At 41.9% G+C, this 15,206-nt stretch overlaps 1 protein-coding gene across 6 annotated transcripts in view; it reads left to right on the forward strand.

Moving 5' to 3' along the window:
- Positions 1 to 14,958, forward strand: part of LNO1 (Nuclear pore complex protein) — a 207,234-nt gene extending 192,276 nt beyond the window's left edge. For 3 of the 6 annotated variants that reach the window (XM_087678094.1, XM_087678071.1, XM_087678101.1), the window contains 3 exons: positions 10,789 to 11,047; positions 11,211 to 13,253; positions 13,378 to 13,998. In XM_087678094.1, the coding sequence (XP_087534220.1) occupies positions 10,789 to 11,047; positions 11,211 to 13,253; positions 13,378 to 13,520 (2,445 nt within the window). In that variant the 3' untranslated portion in view covers positions 13,521 to 13,998. Of the gene's footprint in view, positions 1 to 10,788; positions 11,048 to 11,210; positions 13,254 to 13,377; positions 13,999 to 14,378 lie in introns of those variants that run through there. The other 3 variants (XR_015690892.1, XR_015690891.1, XM_087678087.1) reach the window with 3 other exon arrangements.
- Positions 14,959 to 15,206: the final 248 nt, after the last annotated feature.

Here is a 15,206-nt window from a genome sequence, read left to right on the forward strand (position 1 = left end):
ATTTGGAAGTCACCTTCTCTCGCCCACAATTTTCATTAAGAGGGGCATCAAAGGCAGGTCTAGCACGAGGTTATGCAACACTAGGGGCACTTGAGAGTCAATGTGCTTACATTCAATCCCATGAGCCTTGCACAAAACTATGGTTGTTTGACACCCTAGTCACACCTACACTATTGTATAGAGTAGAGCTATGGGGATGCAGCTTGTAACACAAGTATCTTAGCCCACTCACTGATCGGACCATAACAAAGAGAGATTATTATGATGGTTGGAATAGCATGGAAAGGCCATTGATCATGATAATAGCAAGAATGATTAGGAGTAAGCCCTCCACCCCATATCCCTTGTCAAAGCAGAGTTGGGGGCAGCACCTATAGTCACAGAGGCACTCTGCAAGGTAGTGACCTTTTGGCACAGATTATGGGAGCTTTCACGTCATAGATACTCCAAATTGGCACCAACTTCATCTAGACAACTAGCAACGGAGGGCGAGAAGAATTGTTGGTTTTCACAAATGACTATTTGGATGAGCCTACACGGTTTGGATGACTGCCTTCCACTTTTTGATTACAACCTTAACTACTCTACACTTTCTCTGGGCCAATCAAAGCTAAACCAAGTGATTAGATTTGATATCTTAAGGATTGAGATAGCGAGGACATGGATCCATCTACCACTCTCTCTTGGACCAAGGATGTTGTTCTACTGGATTCACTTATTGTGTCTCACTAATAATGGATTCAATATTTGGCCAACATACATAGAAACACCTCTCTCCCACAACATAGGTGTTGCTATTAGAAAGATTCGCATCTCCTGTCGTAGTCTACAGATGGAAAGAGGCGATTGACAAATATTCCAATAGAGGATAGGGCTTGCCATCTTTGTGGCCAAGAGCTTGATACAAAGGAGCACTCCATATGCAAATGTACAATGTACTATGACATACGAGGTCGATACCATTGCCTCTTCTGTGATGGTTTTGGACTGGGACCCACACAGAGAGTAGTGACAACCTTTTTTCACAGATTACCCTACTAACACTACTAGCCTAGCAGAGACAAAGCCACTCCGCGAGACGCCTTCCATCCCATGCCGTGGAGTCGCATTGGATAGAGTCATTTTACTTCATCGAGTACAACGATCCAGTTTACCAAGACCACGTCCAAGGATGTTGCATCACAATCGTGGATCAAAGCCATTATCATGGAACACCGAAGACTCACCACCAAGCATGCCAATGGAGCAAGCATGGACTCCATCATGGCTAAGATCGTGCGCAGATCTTGAGATCAGCCACAGCCTAGAGTCTCCACCACGGTTTTTATAAATAGGTCCATCATATTAGGTTTTTTGGTTTCCTTTTCTTTCTACCAATGGGACAACACTAGACATGGTTCTACTCTAGCATAGTCCCATTGTATAGTTATTCTTAGCATTGTTTCATAGGCCACTTACTTAATTTAACGTTATCTTCACCTTACTGATGAGATGATATTAGACATGGATGTTTTCTAGATTTTGTCTCATAGGCCACATTGGCTTGTTGAGCTAAAAATGCATTAACTTCACTTAAACAGCCCCAAAATATTTTTAATTAAGGAAGAAACCTTGTTTATTTAATAGAAATGCGTTCCTAGAGTGTCTGTATCTCATAAGCACAAACCCACTTGGGAGGACCCAAACTTTCTATAAATAGATGTGATGCCCTCCATTTAGCCTTCATCTCGTTTTCACAAGTTTCAAGTGCTTTCAACTCGCTACCCACACCCCATTCACGGAGGACATCGCTGTCTAAGTTGTCCATTGCAATCTTAACTCATCTGGTGCCTGTTTCTAGCCCTCTATCGTTTTGTTGTTGTTTTCAGCCAAGCAACTATTACTGTGCACCCATTGAGCTGTCGTACAGTCTGTCACATCAGCATATTGCTGCATTTGCAGGCCCCAACTATCGCCGTCAGTTTTCTCTCTCCTCTCAGCTGTCGCTGTTGTTTTCTCTCTCGTTGCTTTTTGCAATTTTCTCTATCCTCCAATTGTCGCCATCATCATCTCAACTTGCGTTTGCAGATTTTCTCTCTCCTCAGCTTGCATTTACAGCACACTCTCTCTCTAGACTGTCATCTGTATCAAGTCCAGCCACACACAAGTTGCATTTACTGTTGTTCAACACTAGGAGGTTGCCTTGCTGCAATTCGGGATCCGTTCGGAGTATGATACAGTCTTCAACTCATTAACCCCACCTTGATCCTTGAGATACAGGAGTTCAAGATTCAGTATTCATTCAATGTATAGTGTGTTTGTTGCATTAGCATTATATACTCAATAGTCATATCACTTCATTCATTCTCTGTATTCATTGTCTCTGAGTTACTCTAACCCTAAATGTGTTCTTTTATTATTTGTGTTTTTGTGTTAGGGTATTTTCTTCTCATGGTATTAGAGTCGAGTTCTTTGAGAGAAACCTAGGCCTTGATCTAAAAGCTCTACACAAAAAGTAGGAACAACAGAAAGGCAAATGACTACGAACACTACTTCTGCACCACTTCTCACATTTGAGCTAAATCCATCAAGGAACGAGTCAGAGTGGGCCTCACGGCTTGCTTGACAAGCTCTCAACATGGCCAAACAAACATTGGACTACCATGGAGTTTCATGACCTTATGAGATCACTACAGCTGAGTACGTCTCATTTTGATGCATAGAGCCCAACAACAAATAGAAGGTAGGTCTGAATTTCACCCTTCAGATTCGGTGCACCGATCTACTGACTATGCTGGAAGGGTGGAATCTCCACTTAGGACTAGCCATCTGCAAGTGAAAACAGGCATAGAGTACACTCCATTGCTTTCATATTTATTCTCTCCGATACCAAGTGTGTCTACCATTTCATATTCTCTTAATGATGACTTCCCTTTTCCTATTGGTATGGATGATTTTCATGATGAAGGACGTATGCAAAACAATTTCTGGTTTATGAGTAATGAGAAAGACAGATATTTCTTTGTGAACTTAAGAATAGGTAAGCAGTTAAAACAAGAAACTGTGAGTACCCATTCCCCTTCTTTTCCTTCAAACAATTTTGTTTTCAAAGGTCAAATGAAGTAGAGGCATCTTCATCATCATCATTTCAATTTAATGCATTTAATGGACTAAAAAAACCCATATTATTTTCCATATCTACATCTATCACAAATCCATTTAATCTCCGTCCCATCCCACCCTCTTATTCTATTGCTATATCCTTTCACCCTCCATTAAGTGCACCACATGTTGCATCTCATTTGAATCACATGTGCTTTCATTTACCACACCAGGAGATTCTTCAAACTTAGGCACAGCCATTAGGACCTCATCTCTTCCTCAGCCGAGTGGGTTTCTTACACACTTTCAGGATCATTGCAACCTGGGTTTTCTCCTCAATCTCTCTCGAGTGTGGATCGGTTGGTGCCATAATTTGCCTCTATGACATTACCTAGTGGACCCTTTTGTTATTTTGTTGTGTCCTAGTCGACATTTGGACATTGCTTACGTGTCTCAGTACCTTCATCTACATTGGCACCTTATGGAAACATTCATGTTCCCGTGCCTCCATATCAATTGACACTCATTGGACACTCACAACCACTTTCCGCCTACCCACCTCTTCTCCCTCCTCTTTATCGGACACCACCACCACCACTACCATTTTATTCTCCACATCCATCTTATCCCACATTCTTGATACTTCATGGTTCTACCTCATCTTCCATTAAGCATGCATTCAATGGCAAGATTCGTTTTAATGGGTCAAACTTTACAACTTGGTTGAACTTGATGAGACATGTCCTTGACTCACAGAAGCTATGGGATCTTGTGCAAAGGTTAGAATCACAACCCGATCTGGCACTTGTTCCATAGAAGGTCGTCTGCTCATGAAAGGCTAGAAATGCCTCCGCTATTGTCAAGCTGGTACAAGGCTTATTGCTTGAGTTTTATTCTCAGCTTCAGCATTTTGACTTAGCGTCAAAGCGATGGGCATACTTGATTGACCGCTATGCGGCTCAAGATAGGACTCGTTTAATAAATCTTAACTATGAGCTTGAAAATTGCAAAATCTCTGATCAAGATGACTTGAAAGTCAAGTTGACTGAGAATCGGCATCTCCTTGCCGAATTCTCCACTATAGGGACTCCTAAGTTCTCTGACAATCAGGTCACATTGTTTTTTAACAAGCCAACACGTGAATACTTCAATTTTATGCAATAAGTGGTTTCTTTGTTCAATTTACCCACATTCTATGAATTTGAGTATCAGCTATTACGTTATGCACGGCTATTCAATCAGTTTCATATAAATAATCCCTTAGAGAGGGCTCTTGTTGCTCATTCTCAGAAGGGGTAGCAACAGAAGGATAAATAAAATTAAAATCAAAATCAAGCAGGGCAATCACAAGGAAATTCCTAGTTTCAACTCAAACCTAAGTGCCAGAATATACTTAAGAAGAATAAATATTATCAACATTGTCAAAAGGTTGGCCATTTTGAAGAGGAGTGTCGATCAAAGGCAAGAAGCACAATACCAAAATCCAAGTCATAGACCCCCGCCTCTCAGTCAAGTAACCCCTATCATGGGAGGCAGGGTGATAGCAAGAAGTAGTGGAAAGATCAGACTCACATTGCTACCGGTTAGCCATCTCAGTCGACAACGTTCTCTACTCAAGATGGCTTGTGTGACTAGTCTGCAGAGGCCCACATTGTCTCCATAGAGACATCTGATGCAAGTCTCGTTCATATCTGTGAGTTGACTTTCTGACGAGGTTACCGTAGAGACCCATTTGTCATAGCCGAGCACATCAGCACCTGTTTGGATTATGGACAGTGGAGCTACACATCACATGACTCCTATAGAGGACATCTTCTATACCCAAGTCCTTGCAACCGGGTGGGTTCGTGTAGAAAACAACTTCTCGATCAAGATCCAAGCTCATGGTTGCATCAGTTTTACCACTAACAAGGATCTGGATCTGGCTTCACTGGACAATGTATACTATGTCTCTCAACTTGGGGTAAACTTATAACCTAATCAACATCTTTGCCTGCTGGGGCGAGCAATTTTCTTTATAGCAACCACAGTCGAGGTCCTTGACTCTCAAATTGGTTTAATAATTGCTCGTTGTGAGGCACAACCTAATGGCCTATACTACATGACCCATTTTCTTATGAGCCGACAGCCAAGGGCTCCATGTTCCATAGCTTCAAGGCATTAGCCATATCTTGGAAGCCTACGAACAATGAGCGTCTTTGGCATTTCTGCCTAGCGCATCTTAGCTATGACTTTCTTTTTGAGTTATCTTACTATGAGATGGTTGAGGGTCTTACTCGCTTGAAGCTAGCTCGAGACCTTTGTAAAGTATCTTAGCTCAGGAAGTAGCACCATATCCCATTCCCTCCGCAATCTACAAATAGAGCTAAGGTGCCTCTTAGATTGATTCACGTTGATCTTTGTGGGCCAACATCAACTATTGCCTTGAACGGCGCAATGTATTTCTTTTTGATAGTTGATGATCATTTGAGATACATGTGGGTGTATTTCCTCAAGCATAAGTACAATGCTTTCACATATTTCTTTGCTTGGGTGCTATGAACCAACGAGTCGTTGTGTTGGCTGCATAGGGAGTGATAGCAATGGTGAGTTCAACTTCCACGGGTTTTCTGAGTTTCTACAGCAACATGGTATCTCTCGCCAACTCATCTTTACCAACTCCCCCTCTCAGAATGGAGTCATAGAGCATAGGAACCAGACAATCATGGAAATGGCATGCTCTATGCTGTTCGCAATAAAGCTCCTTGAGCACCAAGTTGTAATAAGGCATGCCTAACGTGTATTAGGTGGTATTCGATGTCAAATTTTGACCTAGATCAATTTATTGGTCACTAATGTTAATGGAGACTAGACATAAGTTAATTAATTAATGCCGATCGAAGGGCTAATAACTAATCAAGGCTTCTTCAAGACATATTAGCGTAGCCAATTTAATTATTGGCTAGTGAATTTATTTTCAAAATTAATATTCTAAGAATTAATGTAACATGATGGAAAATGAGATTAGAAGATTACCACTTGGTAAAATTGTCCCATGCAGGTGGAGAGAAGGTTGGTGGAAGACTACTCTAGCAATTCTAAGAGAAGAGGAGGTTGTTAGAGAGAGGAGAGGCTATTGAACTGATCTACAGCCATCAAAGACCTACTTATGGCGATAGCAAATTGGAGGCCTACAGGTGTAGGCGATAGCCAAGAAGGGGCCTAGATAGTAGGCGATTGATCTAGAATAGCTAGCAATAGCAGATTTTAGCTCCTAGATAGGTGCCGACATTCAAGGTCTTTTAGATAGGGCATAAGCTGTTTTGTTGGAGTTTTCACAAAGAAAATAAAAATTCTCTCTCTAATCCTCCAATCATTTCTCAAGTTATCTTAACAAAATCCATCCATTGGAGCCATTAGAGGTGGAGATTTTGATTAATCTTTGTTGTAAACTCTAATTTATACTCAAAATCAAGGTTTGACATTTGCCTTGGAAAGCGTCCTCAAAATTGAGGGACTAGGGATTGAGTTCTAGCAACTAAAATTGAAGAATTTTGAGGAGATGCAAGAGGCCAATCAGCTTATCTCAAATTTGGGGCTAAATTTATATGTCAAGAAGTAGGGTAAAGTTCAATTCTTAAGCAAACCAAGGGGTAAATTGGTTTAAAGGTTTACTGGTCATTTATAATAGCAAGAGGCACTAGGATTAGCAGACGAGATTAGAGAATTTTAGTTATACTTCATCTATCTGCAATTTAAGATAAAGAAATACTGTAAGGGGCACCAATTTTGGGGCCAACACGTTGTTCATTGTCCAAGATTTAAGTAGTAAAGTATGCATTTCAGTTTATGCAATTTGTTTACTTGTTGTAATTATTGTTAAAGCAAATTATTACCAACCTCTTTGAGGAGGAAGATTAGTTTCACACCCCCTTCTCTTCCCCTCTTCCCCCACTCCCCCCCCCCCCCCCTCCAAAAGAAAGAAACAAAACAAAAAGAAAACGAAGAATACTCACCTGCCATATTTACAATCTCATAGGATTGCCATGTCCCAGTGGAGTTGCAATTGACCATGCCTACCTTTCATTCATAGTGGATCTTGAGTATACATAAGGTAGTGTTCCCAATATAGTCCCATGATAATCTTTGTGTGAATGAGAGAATAGGCACTCCAATTTCTCGCATGCAACTAAAGAGCAATCTTGAGCAAGGACTCGCATGGCCAAGGGCTAAAAAGTCTGTAGCGCATATTCAAAAATTTTGCCACCAAAAGAGAGGCTTCACAAGTGACTCTCTTCTCCAACAAGTGGGAGAAGCAAAAGCCACATGTCATCTCTAATCCACATCATCTAAGCTCCTCTAGAACTAAGTTGTGGTTATCCACAGGGACCACACGAGTGAGATATGAAAACTAGTCAGAATGCAACTCTCTATCATCCATGACTACTAGAGACTTATAGGTTGGATGTAATAGTGTTGCAAATCCATGGATAGGCTTACGCATCCATGCCCATCTCTTCTTTGCCATGTCAATGATATATACACGTTGTGACTCCATGATCACCATATAAGCCCATGCCTCCACCAATTCTGCTCTAAATAAGTGAACGAGAAGACCCATGATGGATCACTCATACGTAACATCCCATAAAAGGGAGTCACGGCAATCACGATCCCACAGATTCTCTACCAAAACTGCTTATCAAGTCACAAGCATTGCATGGCTTTCACCTCCTTTGTCTCATGCTCATTTCACTCGTTCCATAGAGTGGATATCATTGTTGGACTGCACCTCATAAAGGCACTCCAACAACAACTACATATAAGCAAAGCAAGTTGACCCAAATCGTACTATACTTGCGATACATCGCAAGCACCTTCACCTTCACCGTGAAGGTGACAATTGATGTAGCCTTATGCACCACCCTCTTCACCCATTTAAGCTTCCCAATGTCCCCCATGAGTAAGTCCAAATAATGACTTGTACATGGAGTCCACACTATCGAAGAAAACTTAGCCTCAAGAAAATGGCCCGTGCGTCGACAACTGGATCCATTGTCAATAACAACTTGCACCACATTTGTGGGCCCTCTTACAACCACATCATACATGACACAAATTTAGAATTATGATAAGGAAAGCTTTGAGAGGACATGAATTCAAATTATAATAATGAAAGCAACAACTCTAAAGAGACAATGATACCTCAATGATAGTCTACCAAATGTAGCAGTAGATGAATGTGCCGGTTGTTTTGCTTTCCCTCTTGCCTGTTTCTACGGTCCGCAAAAAATATGTGCCAAGTGGACATGAAACAAGTATGTCAATGATGCCCCGTTTCCTACGGTCTCTCCATGCGTTGATGAGAATGGAGCAATCATATTTTGTCCATGCGGCTCGAATAGGATCAAGGGCTCTATCAATCCTCTCCTTCTCTTCATCAATCTTCTTTTTCCTCATGTCATTGTAATGTAACACGGCTCCATCCTTCACATGGACCCACATTGGCGATGGTTCTCACCATCTTTCTCCATTGCTCATACTTTAGGACATTGAATGCAATATTGCACTCGATCACCATGCATGCAATCTCAATGTCCACTTGTCGTTGTTTTTCTCTAAGAAATGCAATGGATCCAAGTATATGATCGAGAGTTGGTACCACCAATGGTGGAGGCCTCATCCGTATCAGTCGAAGATATGTCTACATTTGAGGCTTCCTCATAAGTAGACGTAGGTCTAGGTATCATATCCGATGCACCACTTTCTCCTCCTCTAGTGGATCCTTCTCTCATCTTGGTGAGAATCTCATCTGCAATGTGTTGAGGGATTGCCTTGCATGCGGCAACTTGCCCCCCCATCTTGGAAAGATGTTGAAGAAGCCAAGTCACACCACTTGTGTAGCGCTTCCCGCAATACTTGCATGTCCAATGGTGGGAGTTGGATATCTTTGTGTCCTTTCCACATGGATGGCATGCAAATTGAAGGCCTCATACTTCTCGTGTCATGATGTCGAGGCGTTGAGGCGAGGCCCCATGGAGAGGAGAGTCAAGACTCATCACTTCAATCACGATGATGCTTGAAGAGAAAGGGGATGGGAGGAAGAGGAGAAAGTGAGAGCTTTAGAGGCTTGAAGAGGGATGGGGTGGGGAGACAATACTTGAGAGGGAGGGGATGGGCGGTTGATGCTTGGAGACAAGAGGGAAGGGATGAGCCTTGAGGAGAGAGTGAGACTTGAGAGAGTGCAAATGACCCCCAAGTCCAACACCGGTCCCTTTTGCCAAATGCTGCCCCGTGAAAATGCTCTGAAATTGTTTTGGATTACTTGTTTTCATCTGCAAGATGGATGGCCAAAACGCACATAAAATCACGTATGGATTCATACAATTCCATACGATTACGTACAGTACAATGTGCACAGTACAGATCCATCTGTATGACGTATGGAGGAACACAGTGGATAGATCGTGATGCTTTAGGTAGTGATAACAACTCTATGGATGCAAATGTAGAGGCAACTCAAAAAAGTGGAGGATCTACTTGCTTCAAGGCTCCATTTGCCACATCTTTGAGGAGCTCAAGTTCAACATGCAATTGTTTAGAGGAGGGAAATAGAACATTGTTACTAAGATCCATTATACAAAAATGTCAGACTGTTGAGAATGGGGATTCAAATGAAAGGGTCTCCCACCCAAGAAAGAACATCACAGTCCGTTCAAGTTTGCAACAAGTAAAAACATGTTTTCATCTATGATGGCTATTCACTCTACAAAGTTGGAGAGAGTGTGTTCCAAAAGATGTAACTTCAAATTGGATACTTTAGGAGTGTCGTGATAGTCCTAGTGTGTACCGCCCAAGGGATGCCAAGACTCACAAGTGTCAGGTCAATAAACTCGAAAGATCAATGTGGGAGATCTCCTTCAAGCTTTGGAGATTCTTTCAGGGAAAGGGGACAGCATCTCCACGGCTTTTATTGTTGGATCACCCAAGACACTAAGGGGCCATGACTCTGTTTGGGTAATTGTAGATAGATTGACCAAAATTGGCTAAATTCTTCATAGAGAACCTCCACTGGTTGTATGACCTATCACCAAATATTGATCCTAATCAAGATAGCAAGTTTAATTGTAGGGGGGTGGACACTAAACTAGAGACACAACAAAACTCTGCAAATGGAAAGGTTTAACCAAATCATAGACTAAATGTTGCGTGCATATGCATGTAAAAGGCAAGCTAATTGGGAAGAGTATTTACCTATAGTAGAGTTTGCGTATAACAGAGTTGAGGAATCTTCCATGGGATATCGTTCCTTAATGCTGATGTATTGGTCTCAGCCTGGATCTCTTTGTAAGTGGGATTGCAAGAAGAGAAGGTTCAGACAGTGAAGCTTCAAAGATTTTTTCATGATTATGAATGAAATGTTAAAACTTGTACAAAGCAGCATTAGGAAGGCACAAGATAGAGCGAGAGCCTATCTCAACCCACATAGAAGACCTCTACTGTTCGAGGAAAGTGGGCAAGTATATTTGAGGCAATGTGAGAAATCAGAAAGCATGAAAAGGAACACACACACACACACAAAAAAACCCAAACATTTCTCTTCAATGTATGGTTGTGCTAGACAATGCAGAATGTTTTCTCTTCAGTCAGCAGGCTTGTGCTACTTTGAAATGCAATATCTCTATCCAGTACACCCGGAAATGAGATCATTAATGAGTTTTGTTGCAGTTATGGTCTGACGTGGGGGCTGCAAAAACTACTGTGAAAAGGGCCACCCCAGTTAGGGGATCCAGAAGTCTCCCTACTCCAGAAATCAAAGAAGGATTTGAAAAAGAAAACACAAATATCAGATCTTTTGGAGGGTCCCCGGCATCTGAGTCTATACCATCATCTCCCGGGCAGCTCTTTGGTAACATAAATCTATCTGGTTCAAAACACACAGAAGGGGCCCAACTAGGAAGAATTGGAACTGCCCTTGGAAAGTCAGGTAGGTTCAAAATTTCTATGTAGCATGCATGTCTTTCAAAATGCAACCTGTGCTTGCAATAGATGAATGTTTCTTGCCTTTGATTATTGACTTGTGTGTTAGTTTGAACTGTTTGTTATACTAAAAGAGGAAATTTCTCATTTTGGCATGGATCACTTGAAAGAAACAGGGTCAAGCAATCTTCCCAATTGGTCAACTTGGAGCTTGAATATGAAACAGAGTGATGCACCGAAGCCTTTACTAGCAAGCCCCACATCTAAAGATCCTTATAGCACTAGAAATACTGCTTTTGCTTCCCAAGGTAATCAGTTATTCAATACAGCAACATTACAAGCATCAGCAGACAAGAACAACACACCAAAAATAGGCATCTTCTCCCAAACCAGCTCAGCCAAAAGTTCAATGATGGCACCTCAACTTCAAAATGGTTCGACAACTCAACTGGGATTATCAAAATTGGGCAGAACAATGGACAGTAATCTTACATCTTCAACCAGCTCGTGGCCTACACTTCAGTCTTCATTGGGCCCTTTTCAAGGTCAACCTCCAGTACGGCCGATAGAAAGTTTAGCAACTCAACAGGGATCAGTTAGACTAGGGAAAACAGCTACATCTTCCTCTACTCAGTTACCTGCATTTCAGTTGAAGAGCTCAGGCAACATGCAAGTCAAACCTCCAACAGTGCAGATGGAAGCTTTACATAAACTTGAGGGTGAAGATATTGACAAGATCGGAATGCTACGGGAGAGAGAGAGTAGAAACCAGAACTTGGAAACCCAAGCAGGTGGAAGTAAATCTACATCTTTCTTCTCTAAAGTTTCTCCAGAGGCAGGTTCCAGTATCACTTTCATGGAGTCACATGATACAAATAAACCTGAAGTATTTTCTTCTAACTCAAATATGTCTGCTCTCATGAAGCCACATCAAGTTACACCTTCTGAGACTCTGCACACTTGCCATCCAACTGGCATGGTCATACCACCTACTGAACCTCTACAGGTAGAAGGCAGTCTTAAAATAGAGAAGGCAAAAACAATTCCTAGTTCAACCACAGCAGAGAAAACAGCTCCTGTCTTACCACTTTCTGGAAATACCGCTTCTACAGTAAGCTCGAGTTTCTCTACAAAAAGTGGACAGGACTCTGATATTTCAGCCCAGATATCTAGTATTTCAACAACAGTATCTGATAAAATGCCAACAGTCTATTCATCCCCAGTTAAACCTGAACAAGCTCGAGCATTAATTGATAGACCTGGATATCAATTGCCAAGCGCATCAGCAAGCTTCACATCTTCTGATCTTGGCTCTGTAGGCAAACTGTTGAGTTCATCATTTCCCCCATCTACCACTACTGATGTCTCCTCACAAATTGAGGTTTCATCAATCAAACATGAAACACAGCTAACTACATCCTCAGGTCCTCCACTCGTTTCTTCCTTCTCTGTGTTGCCTGCTACTGAGGCTGTAACACCAGTATCACAACAGAACCCTCTTGCCACAGTCGGTGCAGTTCCATCCTCTTTTACTGCACAAGGTCCTCCTACAATGAGTGATGAGGAAGATATGGAAGAGGAGACTAGTAGCACTCTTGATTTTGGATCCGGGTTTACAGGTTTTGGCCTGGGAGCAACCACTCGAGCTGCGGAATCTCAACATTCTAGTCCATTTGGGGTCTCTCCTTTTGGAAGCCAAACTGGCTCTCCAGCTATGTTATCTGTTCCTTCAGGCCAGGTTTTCAAACCAGCTTCATTCAGTCTCCCAACACCCCAGTCCTCACCACAGAGTAGTGGAAACACATTCATGAGCAACATCACATCTGGAACTCCTGAAGCATTTGGCCCAATAAGCAGTGGATTTGGTAGCCCAGCTCGACCAACTGGGGCTGCATTTGGGCAGCCTGCTCAACCTGGACTTGCACAGCAAGTTTTAGGAAGTAGCCTTGGTGCATTTGGACAGACCAGGCAGATAGGAGTTCCATTTGGAGCATCATCATTTACAGGTTTTGGTGTAGGATCAGGTGGTGGGTCTGCAGGTGCTTCTACAGGTGGTAGTTTTGCCAGTGTTGCAACCAGTGGTGGTTTTGCAAATGCAGCAACAGGAGGTGGATTTGCAAGCGTTGCAAACACTGGAGGATTTGCCAGTGCTGCAACAGGTGGCGGTTTTGCCAGTGCTGCAACTGGTGGCGGTTTTGCATCGGTTGCAAGTGGTAAATGATTGATTGCATTTTGATATGATTGATTTTATCTTCTACATATTCCAGTTCTGTTCTGGTTTTGCTTGTAATTGTCTGGAAGGGCTCTATTATCCTAAACGATGTTTTCCACATCCAGGTGGAGGATTTGGTGGCTTTGCAGTGGCCGGTGGAGGTGGCTTTCAGTCCTTTGGAGGTAGCTCGGGTGCTTTTGGATCATTTGGCATTCAAAGTTCTGGAAGCGCTACAAACTCCAGTCTCTTCACTCAAATGCGCAAATAAGTTTTGGAATATCTGGTTGGAAGCAGACGAAGAACTTCAGTGGCGTGTAACCTTCCTTAATCAATCACAATATCACTGCTGGTCGAAAGAGTATAGCAGCTGCTCTCTCTCTCTCTCTCTCTCTCTCTCAAGTGGCCACCCTAGTAGAAAGCACTTGTTTTATCAGGCCCCAGGCTTGGGTTCAGATTTTCCTTCTTTATTATTCTCGTCGCTAGACCAGGGCTTGAATTTGAAGAACAGGGAGGGCAGAAATAAATTTGCCCCTCGCAATAAAGTATGTACTTAGCATAAGACTAGTGAACACATCCAATCTCTTCACAAAGAAATTGAGCTTTTAGTATAGCCCTTCAAATTAGAAATTTGGATGGCCCTTACAATTCTAGCACTGTAACATGGCTGTACAGGTGTAGGAATCAAAGTCGAGTCCATTTGGTCACGGTGCACATTAATCTTCCAATTAAGCTACACAAGTTTGCTATTTGTATGCCTATGTGTGTGTTCACCCTACCCCACAACGGCCACACACACCACCCCCACAAAACACTAAAACCCCCCCCCCCCCCCCCCCCCCCCCACCTCCCACCCCCCCCCCCAAAAAATAATAACAATAGCAACTAGATTGACATGTGCAGCTCAATAAAGGAGTTTAAAGTTCTATATGCAGTTCTTGCATGTTTGTTATGTAGCAGTTGTACTAATGGTGTTTAGATATGCATTGTGTTTTGAAGCGAAGCACGTTTGTAGATAAGTTTTTGTGGTGTTTGAATACATGGAGGATGTCGAAAGGAGAATATGTATGGATATGTAGTTGGAGACACTTATCGTGATTTTGAACATTTGTATTTCTTTTGGTCATAGGCACCATGGCCAAGTGGGAATAAGAATGGAAACATTATATTTTCCAAGGTAATATCTAGGCAGGGTGAGGTTCTTGTAGGCAAGCCATTCATCCTGAACATTGTTCTTTCAATAAGACGGTTATTATTCCGTAATATGATGCATGCGAACTCTTGCTAATCAGCTCTTTGGAATGCCTATTGTCATCTTGGCTCTCGACTACATTTTCGAGCAAATTGTAACATCTTTCATTCTCGTGATCTACTCCAACATTGGGTCAAATGGAGAGCTTTCATAATGGAGCTCTATAATCCTTTTGATGGATTGTTTGTTGAGGATGCAAAGTCTTGTTCTTGGATGTGGATATTTTGCTATAGCCATGTACTTTTGGATTGATGGATTATATAGCATGTTGAAAGCAAATACATTCGCAATATCGGATATCAAGTCAATTCTAGTAGATGATTGCAAAAGTAATTCATCATTCTAAGAGACTAGAGGGTTATCAATAATAGATCGACGGTCCAAGGTTTTATTCGCAATTGCTCTTGTCGTTTTGCAAACCGAGATGGATGTATCAATGATGCTCAATAGTTAGAGTTGTAACAACTTTGCATTGTGAATTCATTTTGTGTACTTTGGTAAGAGTGACACTACATATTTGTTTCTCTTTCTTCGCAAGGCATAGTCGGTATTTAGTTATCATGTTGACTTTGTGTTGTTGGCATGTAATGATGAGAATAATGCTTGACAAAGTCATTGACTTGTAGGTTTTCTATAGATGGATCGTTTTTTTGTGAGTTGATAGCATAATGTTGCATTGTAACTATATCACAAGATGTGCATATT

Source organism: Lygodium microphyllum, chromosome 1 (assembly GCF_053477565.2).
Source record: "Lygodium microphyllum isolate KBCC chromosome 1, Lygodium_microphyllum_v1.1.10, whole genome shotgun sequence".
NCBI lineage: Eukaryota > Viridiplantae > Streptophyta > Polypodiopsida > Schizaeales > Lygodiaceae > Lygodium > Lygodium microphyllum.